General features: G+C 41.6%; 1 protein-coding gene across 1 annotated transcript in view; it reads left to right on the top strand.

Annotated features, from left to right (window-relative positions):
* The window catches only part of TRIM66 (tripartite motif containing 66), a 77,969-nt gene that overhangs the window by 10,670 nt on the left and 53,188 nt on the right, over positions 1-14,111 (top strand). Inside the window, 1 exon segment of the mRNA XM_006162903.3 lies at positions 3,838-4,150. Coding sequence (XP_006162965.1) covers positions 3,838-4,150 — 313 coding nt within the window.

The raw sequence follows: 14,111 nt of genomic DNA, 5'->3' as shown, positions 1-14,111 counted from the left end.
GAGTTCTAGCCCCCCGGGTCCGGGACGCGAACCGCGGTTGACCACGTGGGAGTCTAGCGACATAGCCATTACGCTAACTGCTGGTTCCCCAATTCTTTTTTTTTTTTCTTTAAATTTTTTTCCAGAGGGTGCATGCATTTGTCAGCGAGAGAAAGAGACAAATGGAGGGATAGGGAGAAAGCATCCTCTATGGGGCATAACCATGTCACAGTCCCATCTCTTCCATCTTTCCCTCCTTTTGGGACTTTGGGCATATACTCACATGTTCCTAGCATGTTTCTTAAGTCTCTAGGTCTGTAACTCAAACCATGTGGTAAGCTATATGAGATCCAGCTTCCTTAACCTCCAGATCACAGACTGACTCAAATCTCAATTCTTGAATATGCATCTTTTTAATATCCTTTGTGAAGGAGACCAGCAGATGATGTCATGGTTACGTTGCTGGACTTCTGTGTAGTTGACTGCAGTTCAAGTCCTTGACCTGGTGGCTTAAAACTCATGCCAGGCATGCGTACATGCCCAAAATCCCAAGAGGAGAATGGAGAAGAAGGAATTGTGGTGTGGCCATCACACCGGGGGATGATTTCTTGCTTTCTGTCTCTCTGTCTCTCTAGCAAGTGCATGAGCCCCATAGCAAAAATCTCTTTAAAAAATTCTATGTGAAGAAATTAGATGTATGCAAAAAGTACCTCTGCTAAATGAGAAACTGCATTTGTGCTGTTGCTTGAATTGCAAGCCAAAGTAGCTGCCTTTTTTGCTTGTTTTCATGAAACACCAATTTTGCTTGAACATTGAACAAACAGTGGTTATTCAGGCTTGAGAATTTAGCAGAAATTTTCTAAAAATAAAGTGGTAGGGGCCAGAAGTGGCATGGTGGTTAAAGTGCTGGACTCTCACATGGCTAACCTCAGTTTGAGTCCTGGACCTGGCAGCTTGAAAATCATACCGAGCTCATGTGTGTGCTTGCCCAAAATCCCAAAAGGAGAATGGAACAGAAGGGATTGTGGTGTGAGCATCCCCATCAGGGAGGTTGAATTCTCACTTTCTCTGTCTCTGACAAGCACATGTGCCCTATGGCAAAAACCTAAAAAATAAAATAATTTAAAAAAAATAATAAAATGACAGTATTTGTTGCCAATGATAAAATTCAAGCTTTTAAGCAAAACTGAGAATTCTGGTTAAGTTTTGCTGTCTCCATGAGTTTGACAGCTTCCTAATACTTAAAGAATTTCTTAATACTTAACTTAAAAAAGAACTTTCTTCCTTTTTTTTTTTTTTTTTTAAGATATTTTTGTTATAGGGCGGGGGAAGATATTTTTGTTATAGGGCGGATGCATTCGCCAGAGAGACAGAAAGTGAGAAATCACCCCCCAGTGGGGGATGGCCATGTCACAATCTCTTCTCCTCCTTTCTCCTCTAGGGATCTTGGGTACGCATGCATATGTGCACGGCATGAGTTTAAGTCACCAGGTCCAGGACTCGAACCACGGTCGACTACATGGGAGTCCAGCGACATAGCCATTACACTAACTGCTGGTCCCAATAGATTTAGGTTTTTAAAAATGTATTAAATGATCCATCTTTTTTACTTTGCTGTGGTATATTGTCCCATAGACTCTTTATTTACATGAATTCCTGTCTCTATTTACGTTTTTTTCCATGAACCTCTTCCCATCACAAGTAAGCTTTTGGTATCTATTATTGCCAACTGTATGTCTGTTAAAGGCTGGATTTTCTGCATATGCTGTATATAAAACAATATATAGTAGATCAGCAGCAGAAGCCCATATGAGAATCCAGCTGTCTGGTATTACACTGGACATTAAGAAGGTTTGCAAACCTGAAAAACAGCCAGGTATAATGTCGCACTCCCGTTGTCCTAGCTACCCTAGAGTTCTTCCTGAAAACTACGTTATTCATTTTTTAAAAAATAATCATTTCATTGGGGCCAGTAGGTGGCATGGTAGTTAAAGGCGCTGGATTCCCAAATGACTGACCATGGTTCAAGTCCTGGACCTGGGGACTTGCTTTCTTGCTTTTTCTTTCTTTCTCTGTCTCTGGTCAAATTAAAAAAATAATAACAACAGGGACAAGCAGTTAGCGTAATGGCTATGTTGCTGGACTCCCACGTAGTCAACCGTGGTTCGTGTCCCGAACCTGGTGGCTTAAAACTCACGCCGGGTACGTGTGCGTGTGTGCCCAAGATCCCAAAAGGAGAATGGAGGAGAAGGGATTGTGGTGTGGCCATCCCCCCTGTGGGGTGATTTCTTGCTGTCTCTCTGTCTCTCTCTGTCTGGCAAGTGCACACGCCCTTATAGCGAAAACCTCTCAAAAAAAAAAAACAACAAAAACCAAATAGAATTAAATAAATAAATCTTTTTTTTTTAAAAAAAGAATTATTTTATTTAACTTGATTTATAAACCATCGTTGGCCAAGTGGGAGTCAAGCGCCCCAACCACCATGCCACCATCTGGCTCCCAGATACTACTTTTTGAAACATGAACTAATATTACTTTTTTAGTTAAAATTTCTAATGTAAATAGCAATAGATTTAACTCACATAATAAAACTACCTTTGGGCTCTTGAATAATTAAAAAAAAGTGTACAGGTCAGCCCATAGCCTAGTGGTTAAGAAAGCCAGATCCCGGGGCTGGCAGGTGGCGTGGGGGGTAGAGGGTGACTGTGGTTCAGGTCCCAGACTTGGTGGCTTGCTTTCTCACGTTCCTTCTCTCTCTCTCTGTCTCTCTGTGATTAAATTGGAAAATAATAATAATAAAGATAAAAAAATAATTCTTTTAAAAGAAAAAAAAGAGAGAGAGAGCCAGATCCCACATGGTAACTGTTTTCAAATCCTGACCCCAGTGGCATGAAAAATATGCTAGGCTATTCTTGTAAGCTGCTTGAGGTGTTCTTCAAAAATAGCTGGCCCACTTCCCCTAAAATCTTGTTCTGATGGATATATAGATGATCCAGACTATTTATAGTTAAAAAAAACCCCTCTATTTTCAGAATGAAACATCAGTTTTTAAATTTATTTTTTCCATGAGTGAGAGAGAGTCATAGAGACAGCACCCCCAACAGTGTCCTACCACCACAATCTACCCCCACTTTTAACCAGGCTCAGACATGGGCACGTGCGTGTCCACCACGCTCAGGGTGATCTCTGGACTTGAACCAGAAACCGTGCCATGTGGTATTGCCTCAAAGAGTGTTTCATTGTACTGCTGCACTGCTGTTTGGCTCCTGAAACACTAATTTTAAGAGATTACTGGAGAAAACTCAGGAAATAAATGTGTGGCTCTCAGTTTAAGACACATTTCACTGGCTAAAGAGTGTAGAGTTTATAATCAGACTGACCTAGACTTGAAATTGAATTCTGCTGTTTACCGTCTGTGTGCGATATCCAATCTCTTTGAGTCTTGGTTTCTTCAGTCTGTCCCTCATGGTTTTATTTCATCTGTAATGCATAACATCTCTATTCAAAGGAGTTTGCAAAGATTGAAATAAAGTATATGGAATACCTGGCATAAACTTGGCACTGAATAAAGTTCCCTTTTCCAAAAGGCTCAAGCTTATCTACCAATAAGGAGAGGCACAAGTCAATCTGGGACACTTATGAAGGCAAACCAACTCTGTAAGGAAAATCAACCTGGCAGACACATCCAGGCTTTGTTTTCCCTCTTTGGGCCTAAGCTGAGGCCAAGGCATAAGCCTCTGCTTTGGGGAGGGACAAGGCCTGGAATTTTGAGACCTTGTTTTTGTAAGTCTTCTCCCTGTCCAGGAACTTCCTACGCCCCAAAGAAATAAATCACTCCGCTTTGTGCTTTTCTTACAGGGAGTGGAGCTTGCTCGCTCTACACGCTGCTTCACATCGGAGGATATCAGTGGGAAAGCCCTGGTCTTGGGCACAGACATGGGCATGGACATGGGCATGAATTTGATGGGACTGCCCCTGGCTGACCAGAAATACCGCCCCAGGAGTGGAGAGATGGAGGCCATGGTATTGACCTGTTCATTGTGCAGACAGGATCTGCAAGGTGTGGGCTCCTGGCTTCTACCCTGCCAGCACTTACTCTGTAAAGACTGCTTCCAAGGCTTGATCCAGGAACTGGGGCCATTTGCCAAGGTTCACAGTTTTATCCTAGATGGTGAGTACAAAGGTATTATAGATATATCTCCTTCTACATAATAGATCTCTTCCTGTTACATAGGCACTGAATTTCAGGTGTAGAAAGACTCACAATTCAAAAGCCCAAGGGATACTCATTGCTGAAAACAACTCTTTGGGGAATCTGTTGAGACAAAGCAAATCCTCTGATGCCTAATATATCTGTTTTGTAAGTTGGGACTCTTCATGTTTGGGATTTCCTTAAATTGGTGGCAGACTAAGTAGCCTGGGAAGGTATTGCTTCAAAGTTTGGTTGACTCCCCAGGTGGACAGGCTGCACCCTGGCTCACTAAACTTCCAACGCAGAGGTAGAACAGCTGACCTTCCAGGGTTGATCAGGAACAGATTTTAAACAGAAGCACGCTGACTCATGAACCATTCACTGTTTAAGCTGCTGTCCAGCAATGAGCCTATGTCTTGCTCCTGAATGTCAAGTTTCCTAGGAAACAATAACATTGAGAACTGTGAAATTCTTAGAGAGCCAGGTCCTTTCATTTCAGCGTTCTAGCACAGGGCAGGTAATAGAGATGCCATAAATATCCCATGAATGAAATTGTACTATGAGAAAGTCAGACAAGTTGGTAACATCACCTTGGATCTTTTTTGTTTTGTTCTCTGCAGTGTTTCCATAATGATTTATAGCACAAACCTGGACTGTCTTTGAAGCATTATAGCATTGTGGTTTATAGAATTGTGATTAAGAGTGTCTTTTAGTTCTAGATTTGAGCTCTCTCAACCCTTGGGCAAGATATCTAACCTCTCTGTGTCTTCTCAGAGTTGGAGCACAGAAAAGACATGATCTACTTTGATTTAAAAAATTAATTTCTGATTTTTAAATGTATAACTTAAATTTAGTTCTTAAGTTTTTACTTGTATGAATCTTATTTTTCTATTTATAATGAAGTATAATTCTTTTTTTCCCCCTTTTTAGTTTTTTGCTGTAGAGCACATGTGCTCTCCAGAGAGAGACACAGAGAGATACAGAGAGAGGGAAAGTGAGAAATCATTCCCCAGTGGGGATGGCCATGCTGCAATCTCCTCTCCATTCAGGATTTGGGGCTTATATACACACACGCCCAGCATGATTTTCAAGTCACTGATCTGGCCTTAAACCTCATGGAGTTGGCTATGTGAGATCCGGCACCTTAACCTCCATGCCACCAATGAACTACATCTTAACAATGACTTTTAAGGGGCCCTTGATTGATATTTGAACTTATTTACAAACTTTGTTAATACTTTCTTATGTAAGTTAAATGTATTTTCTTTTCTTTATAAGTACTTCAATTATCTAGGAAATAGGCATTTCTAATTACTTAACTCCTAGAAATCTAGTAAGTTAATTTATAAATATGGTGAATCATTAATATGTCTTATAGGTACTAGCACTGTTGGGTTAATATCAAGCCCATGTTGTGGTGGTTAAGGTGGCTGGGTCTCATATGACTGACTACACAATTGGAGTCTTGGACCCTGCAGCTTGGGAAAATATGCTGGGTGCGTGTGCGTGCCCAAAATACTGAAAGGAGGGAGAATGAAGGAGAAGGGATGTAGCATGACCATTCTCTGTAGGAGGTACTTTTTCACTTTACTCTTTTTTCTGTCTCTCTCCCAGCAGCAAACATGCAACAGCAACAACAACAAAATCAAAAACATTTCATTAAAAAATGGGCTAAGGGGAACAGCAATTAGCATAATGGCTATGTTGCTGGACTCCCATGTAATTGACTGTGGTTTGAGTCCTGGACCTGGTGGCTTAAACTCATGCCAGGTGCGTGTGTGTGCATGTTCAAGATCCCAAGAAGAGAATGGAAGAGAAAGGACTGTGACATGGCCATTCCCCCTGGGGGGGGGGGGCGTGATATCTCATTTCTGTCTCTCTGTCTCTCTCTGTCTGGCGAGCGCACGTGCCCTATAGCAAAAACCTCTTCAAAAAAAAAAATGGGCTAAGGATTTTAATAGAAATTTTTCCAAAGAGAATATACAAATGACTAATAAGCACATGCAAAAAATACTCATCATCACTATTCATTAGGGAAATACAAATCAAAGCCATACTGAGATACTACCTTACACCTGTTGAGATTGCTATCAAAAAAAAAAAAAAAATCCCGGAACATAACTGCTGGCAAAGATTGGACAAATTGGAATCCTGGTACACTGTTGCTGGTAATATAAAATAGTGTAGCTGCTGTAGAAAACAATATAGCACCTCCTCAAAAAATTAAAAATATTTTTAAAAATTTGTCCTATTGCAAAACAACCAAAACATTCTAACAATTTGCACTCAGATTGTTTAACGAGTGTGTTTAAGTTCTTATTCTAATTTAAAGTAACTGTAACTGATACTGGAAATTCTGGTTGATGAATTGTGAGTATAGTTTTTGCAAGAAGGAAACTCTAAATAATGAATTTGGATTCAAATAAAAGGCATTGACCCTACATAAAAAATTGGCAAATGATACACATTTATATATATGAATGAAATAAAGATACATATATATATTTATATGACTTCCTGCCTTAACCAATCTTGTTAATTAACAGTCAACTAGTCCTTATTAAACTACGTAAAATGGCTAGTTCTATAGTAGGAAAATCTGGCTCAAGGATGGAGCCCTTTATCTTTGATAGGAAAGAATTTGTTTAATATGTAGTCATGTCTCCTAGAAATGGAACTCAGTCTGCAATAGTCTGTGATTGTGACACGGAGCTGCTTTCACTTGGATCTATGTGAACCTCTAGTAGGTTGAAAGCATTGCATCTCAGGTCAATATTAACAATAATGGCCTCTTGGGACCAGCAGGTTGCATGGTGGTTAAGGCACTGGACACTCCCACATAGCTAACCAGGTTCGAGTCCCGGACCTGGTGGCTTGCTTTCTCACTTTACCTCTCTCTCTATTTGTGTCTCTCTCTGGTCAAATTAAAATAAATGAATGAAAAAATAAAAATTAAATAAATAATTATTAAAAAGAAATAATGGCCTCTTGATGTTTTATCTTTAGCCTATATCCACTGGTTCCAGGGATGGAGGTTTCTAACTTAGAGAAATGCTAAAACCAGATCAAAGATTAAAAAAAAAATAGAATTGCCATGTTATTTGGCAATTCCACTTCTGGGTATCTACCCAGAAGAATTTAAAGCTGGGATTCAAAGCAATAATTTATATGTCATGTTCATAGTAGCATTCTTTGCAATAGTCAAAGGTGGAAGCAAGCTATATGTCCTATGACAGATGAATGGATAAACAACATTTTATATATACATATAATGAAATATTATCCAGCCTTACTAAGAAAGGAAATTCGGACACATACTGCAAAATGGACGAACCTTAAGGACATTATGCTAAATTAATTGAAATAAGCTTGTTACAAAATGATAAATACTGTATGATTACAGTTACATGAGGTACCTAGGGTGGTCAGATTCATAGAGACAGAAAGTAAAAGGGTGTTTACTGGGATCTGGGGGGGTGGGGAAGAGTGAGAATTTGTTGTTTAATGAATATACAGTTTCAGTTTTGCCTTTAAAAAAAAAAAAAGACTTTTGCCATGAGAATGTGCATTTTCCAGAGAAAGAAAGAGAAGGATTTTGGGGCATACTTGGTGTGGTTTTCAAGCCATTGGGTACAGGATTCAAACTGTGTAGTTGCTGAGATGGGTTGCAATGCCTTACGCACCACTTCACCTGCTGGTCCATGTTTTACTTATTTTTATTTGTTTATTTAATACATTTAATCACTATTTTTGATGAACTGTAGGAGTAATTTGTCATATATTCTATTGGGTCTTCAGGAAAGTTATGATGTATTTTTGCTTAGGAAAACATAGAAAAATGTGTCATGACTTTTGAGACGACCCAATAGATATCAACCCCTTATCAGATGTATTATTTAAAAATATTTTCTACCATTCTATGGATTTTCTTTTTATTCTGTTGCTAGTGTTTTGATGCACAGAAATTTTAATTTTGATTAAGCCCAATTTATCTCATTTCTTCCTTTATTGCCTATGCTTCCGGTGTCATACCTGAGAAATCATTGCTAAACCTAATGTCATGAAGCTTTTATCCTATGTTTTCTTCTGAGAGTTTTATAATTTTCCCTCTAAGATTTAGATCTCTGGTCTTAATTAAGATTTTTTTTTATGTGAACTAATCATACATGTCTTAATTTTGCTTGGCACTAAAATCAGAACTATTAAATCTATAGTAATGGTAATTATTATAATCACAATGTTTGTTGTCAAGTTATCATACGTGTAATGGTGAATGAAAACATAAGCTTCGGTATCTATATATTTGATCATCTCAGTATGAGTCTTGAACTGCCTGCTACTTAATGGTTGTATAACATGGGCAAGTTACTTCATCTCTCTGTTGCTGAATTTTCTTGCCTATAAAATGAGGATGACTTTAGTGACCAACTCATAAGATTTTTTTTTTTTTGAGAGGTTTTTGCTATAGGGTGCATGCACTTGCCAGAAAAAGAGAGACACAGAGAGACAGAAAGTGAGAAATCACCCCCCCCAGGGGGGATGCCATGCCACAATCCCTTCTCCTCCATTCTCCTCTTGGGATCTTGGACACACACACACATGCGCCCAGCGTGAGTTTAAGCTACCGGGTCTGGGACTTGGACCGTGGTTGACTACATGGGAATCCAGTGACATAGCCATTACACCAACTGCTGATCCCCTAACTCATAGGATTTTTATAAAGATTAAATGAGAACGGGAACTAGCAGTTGGCTATATATAGTCGACTGTGATTTGAGTCCTAGACCTGGTGGCTTAAACTTACGTTGGGTGCGTGTGCATGCATGCCCAAGATCCCAAGAGGAGAATAGAAGAGAATGGATTGCGATGGGGCCATCCCCCCAGGGGGCGATTTCTCATTTTCCCTCTGTCTGTCTCTGTCTTTCTGGTGAGTGCACACGCCCTATAGGAAAAACCTCTTCAAAAAAGAAAAAAAGATTAAATGAGAACATAAATTATTCCATACTATGTATCGTATTTAGTAAGAGACTAAGAAATTTTGAAAAGTGCTATTTTTTAGAACTTGTGAAACTGTAAAGTGGAAAAAAAAATCCCGTTAAATGGAAGCATGTGATTTGGTCCTAGAGAGGCATCCTGTATTCTTTAGTGTGTCCTGTGGTCTGGCTATGCCGTTGTTATTGTCATGCATTTATGGGTGAGCAGAAGAATAGGCTTCTTTTCTATTATTTGGGGTTATTAGGACTCTGCACGATGTCTTATTTCACAGGTGTTTATTAACTCTTTTGTTTCAGGCCCTATGTCATTTAAGACAGAGATGAAAAGACAGGGTCTTTGCCTTCAAGAAGCTCATATATTCTTTTTCTTTGTTTATTTGTTTTTAAATTATTTTATTTAACATTTATTTATTTATTGTTAATTTGACCGGAGAGGAACAGAGCAAGCGAGCGAGCGAGAGAGAAAGTAAGTGGCCAGGTCTGAGACTTGAACCACAGTCGGCCATGTGGGAGTCCAGCACCCTTAACCATCACACCACCTGCCGGCCCCAGAAGCTCATATATTCTAATGAAGGACATATAAGTAAGCAGATAAAAATAATATAATGAAGAGAAGATTGTTTAGATTTCAAGAAATAGGGCCAGCCAGTGGCCTAGATCTCACATGGCCAACCGCAATTCTAGTCCCAGCACTGGCATGTGTATGTGTATATGTGTGTGTGAGCCCAAATCCAGACAAAATAGAGAAATGGAAAAGAAAGAATTGTGGCATGACCACGCCCCTTTGGGAAGTACTTTTTCCTTTGTCTTTCTCTGGTGAGTGCATGTACCCTCTGGCAGTTAAAAAAAAGTTCTGGACCAGCAGATGACTTACCGGTTATGTTGCTGGACTCCCATGTAGTCGGTTACAGTTTGAGTCCCTGTCCCAGCAGCTTGAAACTCATTCTGGGGACGTGTGCATGCATGGCCAAAATCTCAAGACAAGAATAGAAGAAAAAGGATTGTGGCATGGCTATCCCCCCTGGAGGGTGATCTTTCACTTTCTGTCTCTCTGTCTGTGTCTGTGTCTCTCTGGTGAGCGAATGCACCCTATACCAAAAATCTCTCTAAAAGAAAAAGTTTCGGTGGTTAAGGGGCACTGGATTCTCACGTGACCGACTGTGGTTCAAGCTCCAGACCTGGTGGCTTGATGATCACTCTGGGTATGTGTGTGTGGGTGTGCCCAAAATTCCAAGAGGAGAATGGAAGAGAAGGGATTGTGGCATGGCCGTCTCCCCAGGGGGTGATTTTATTACTTTTCTCTCTCTCTGGTGAATGCACATGCCCTATAGCAAAAATGGTATTAAAAAAAAGAAAAAGAAGAAGAAGAAATTAAAGTAAAAACTTTGGGAGATTCTCCATGCACTAGGACTGATGAATACCAGTTGCTCTCTGAATACTTTTTGTAGACTAAAAGAATAGCATCCAAATGAGCTGTCTAATAAAAGGCAGAGTTGGCACCTATCTCTGGCAAGTCTAGTGAGATACTCAATATCTCAACTTAGATTTCTGGTCTGTAGTTTGAGAAGTCATTCTTGGGAGTCTTTTTTTAAAAAAAAAAAAAAAAAGAATGTTTAGTGTTGCCACTTTATTTAGCAGAATAGGAGCACAGACTTGATAAAAGGCTCTTTCTGCCAATCTGGGATTTTTAAAAGTAAAATGTGGTCTCAGCAGGTGGCGTAGTGGTTAAGGCACTGGACGCCCAAATGGTTGACTGTGGTTCTAGTCTCGGATCTGGTGGCTTGAAACTCATGCCAGGCATGTGTGTGTGTGCGCCCAAAATCTCAAGAGGAGGATGGAGGAGAAGGAATTGCAGTGTGGACATCTTCAGGGGGTGGGGGAGGTTGATTTTTTGCATTCTGTCTCTCTCTCTCCAGCCAGTGCACATGCCTTGCAGCAGAAATCTCTATTAAAAAAAAAATAGTAAATTGTGCAGGTAAAACGTAGGCAGGAGAGATAGATAGAGGCTGAAGAATAAATAGGTCTCACTATCACTGCTTTGAGCCAAATGGGGCCACATTGCATGGGACTGAGTCCATTTACATAAATTATTTCTCCTAGTGGCTGATAGAGCTGAGCAGTTGTTGAGTTGAATAAAAGAGGAACTGGGAAGGGTTGGGCTGAGGGCCTGTCCAGCTGGTTTTTAACCGTAATTCCTCAGTGGAGCCTCCCCAGGCCTGTACTCCTGCATTAGGGTTCAGAACTGAGGGACTGGCATGAGGTGCACATCTTACCATTTAGCTGGTTTGTACCTTTCATCTCTACTACCCCACAGCCTAATAGAACCTGACCCAGCAAGCAAGTTTTGGCAAATATTTATTGCATATGTAACTTAGTAGTGACTCCAGCCTTGCCTAGAAGCAAGATTTTTTTCACTTGTAGTACTACCCCTTTGCATTGTTCACGTTGGAGGAGGGGACACTGTACAGGGCACTTGTGACTGTGTTGTGTTTTTCAAACTTCACAGCACACCTGAAGGATAGGCATTGTTATTCCCATTTTACAGATGAAAAATTCCTGAGGGTTGGGAAATGTCCAGTCTGAGGTGCAACAAATACAGTCTAACTCAAGTTCACCTATTTTCAAAGCTTGTGATCGGTACTGTAGCACTTTGCTCAGGGGGAACATCCACACATCTGGAATCACTGGACTGAGGGGGAGATAGCATGGAGACTCTGCGCAAAGAACCAATCCTGTGGCCTGAGCCATCAAGTGTTAAGTCCTTCACTAATGCGGCCACAGCCTGGCCATGATTCTCCTGGGCAACTCCAGCAGACCAGGAAGATAGTTTTGCATCAGGTCTCAGGCTCCAGGGGACAAACTGGACAGGGTCTTTGGAAGCTAGGGGTGGGACCAGAGAGGTGGAGTGTGGGAGTGTGCTGAGCCTGCAGTGGTTTACTGGAGCTTCAGACCCGATGTAGAAAGGCTGGTTATGGGAAATGGATCTACTTAGCTAATGAGAATAGCTACTTGGAACTATTTGCTTTTATGTCTAACTGAAAATGGTCCCAGGACAAATTCTATCTGGAAAGTTGGGTACTGAGTCCCAAAGTGATACCTTAAATGAATGAAGCAAGCTCTGAAGGGAACTGGCATCCTCGAAATGGACGTTTACTCTGTGCTGGCTCTGTCTTCGAGATTCTTGGGGTTTCTATGGTTTTATTTGTTATCTCAGGGAGGGAAAGAAAGCTGTTAATTGGATATTTCCTTTTCATGTGAGTAAAATGAACATTATTTATTCTTTTTAAATCTACTGAAAGATCCTTGCTGGAATACTATGATTCTGAGATCCAAATTCCAGAATCTACTTGTTTGGTGTCCTACTTTTTCCAGTTTCAAAGTGGCAGATGCAAGATGTGGGAAGCCTTGGTCTGGAAGTCATAAGCCCTGGACCTCTGCTCCAGCATTAAGTGACTAGATGGTCCCAGGCCCTTTTTGACTTCATAAACTCCAAGAACACCAGGTAGCCACTATAACCCAGTGCTTTCTGAAGCTAAGAAAGGTGTCAGCATATTCCTTGTACACTCCTAATGCTGAAAGGGGGAGCAATCACTATCCCTCAGTGGGCAGGCCTTGGGGCTTTGGGAAGATCCAAAGAGAGAAAGAACTGATGCAAGATGCTACAACCTCAGAGTCAGAGAGGGAAATGACTCTTATCTTAATGAGCAGCTCACCTGGAGGGGCTCTAATGGCTGGCATGAGAGTAGGGGGCAGAGGGTAGGATCTTAGCTGCAGGAGCTAGGAAGCAGGGGAGTGCAGTTTGCTCATTCCAGGTGCTTAGCCGTGTGTCCACTCTTGTAGATTCTGCTGTGAGCGGTGACCCAAGTTTCCCAGGTGGAGGGCAGGCTGCTGAGCTGGCCGAGCTGGATGTGCAGCAGGTGCAGAATCTGGAGCTCCAGAGCCCTGTCAGTGGGCTGGCTTTTTAGTTCATGAACAGTTTCCTCACCTTAATTGGCTCTCTAGGGCCATGGGAGCAGCACTGGCACCTCAGAACAGTACCTGTTACTGGGAGTGCAATTCCCCTGGTGATGGGAAGGAGGCAGGCTGTGTGGGGGATGTGCTTGCTGCTGCCGGTATTGCTTGGAAGGCTATAGCTGGAACAGACTTGCCGAGGGAAGAGGTTCAAGGTGGCCATTATTGATGAGTGGGGTCTTAGAGGGGTCTCGTCACTGGAACTCTCCCATTCTAGAGGGATTAGTCAGGGCCAGCAGGTGGTGTAGTAGTTAAGGCACTGGACTCTCACATGACCAGCTACACAGTTAGAGTTCTGGACCCAGCAGCTTGAAAATCATGGTGAGGATGTGTGCATCTGTGTCCAAAATCTAGAGAGGAGAGTGGAGGAGAAGGGACTGTAACATGGCCATCCCCTCTAGTGTTGATTTCTCACTTTCCCTCTGTCTCTCTCTAGCAAGCACACACACCCTATGGCAAAAACCTACAAAAGAGAGAGAGAGAGAGGGACCAGCAGTTAGCGTAACGGCTATGTCACTGGACTCCCATGTAGTCAACTGTGGTTCGAGTCCCGGACCTGGTGGCTTAAACTCACCCTGGTGGCTTAAACTCACGCCAGGCGCGTGTGCGTGTGTGCCCAAGATCCCAAGGGGAGAATGGAGGAGAAGGGATTGTGGCGTAGCCATCCCCGCTAGGGGGTGATTTCTCGCTTTCTATCTCTCTGTCTCTCTCTCTCTGTCTTTCTGGCAAATGCATGTGCCCTATAGTAAAAACCTCTCCAAAGAGAGAGAGAGAAAGAGAGAGAGAGAGAGGACTAGTCATGGTTGAACACTGTGGAGACCAGAGAGCAGGAAAAGTCTTTGGAGTTCATCTCCAACTGCTCACTGCATGAATAGAGCCACCGGGAGTCCAGAAACGGCTAGGGTGCTGCTGAAATCACATAATTTATCACTTTA

This window comes from Tupaia chinensis, unplaced genomic scaffold (genome assembly GCF_000334495.1).
Source record: "Tupaia chinensis unplaced genomic scaffold, TupChi_1.0 Scaffold141165_1, whole genome shotgun sequence".
Taxonomy (NCBI): Eukaryota; Metazoa; Chordata; class Mammalia; order Scandentia; family Tupaiidae; genus Tupaia; species Tupaia belangeri.
Note: the sequence above shows the minus strand (reverse complement) of the source record. Positions and strands in the feature narration are given on the sequence as shown.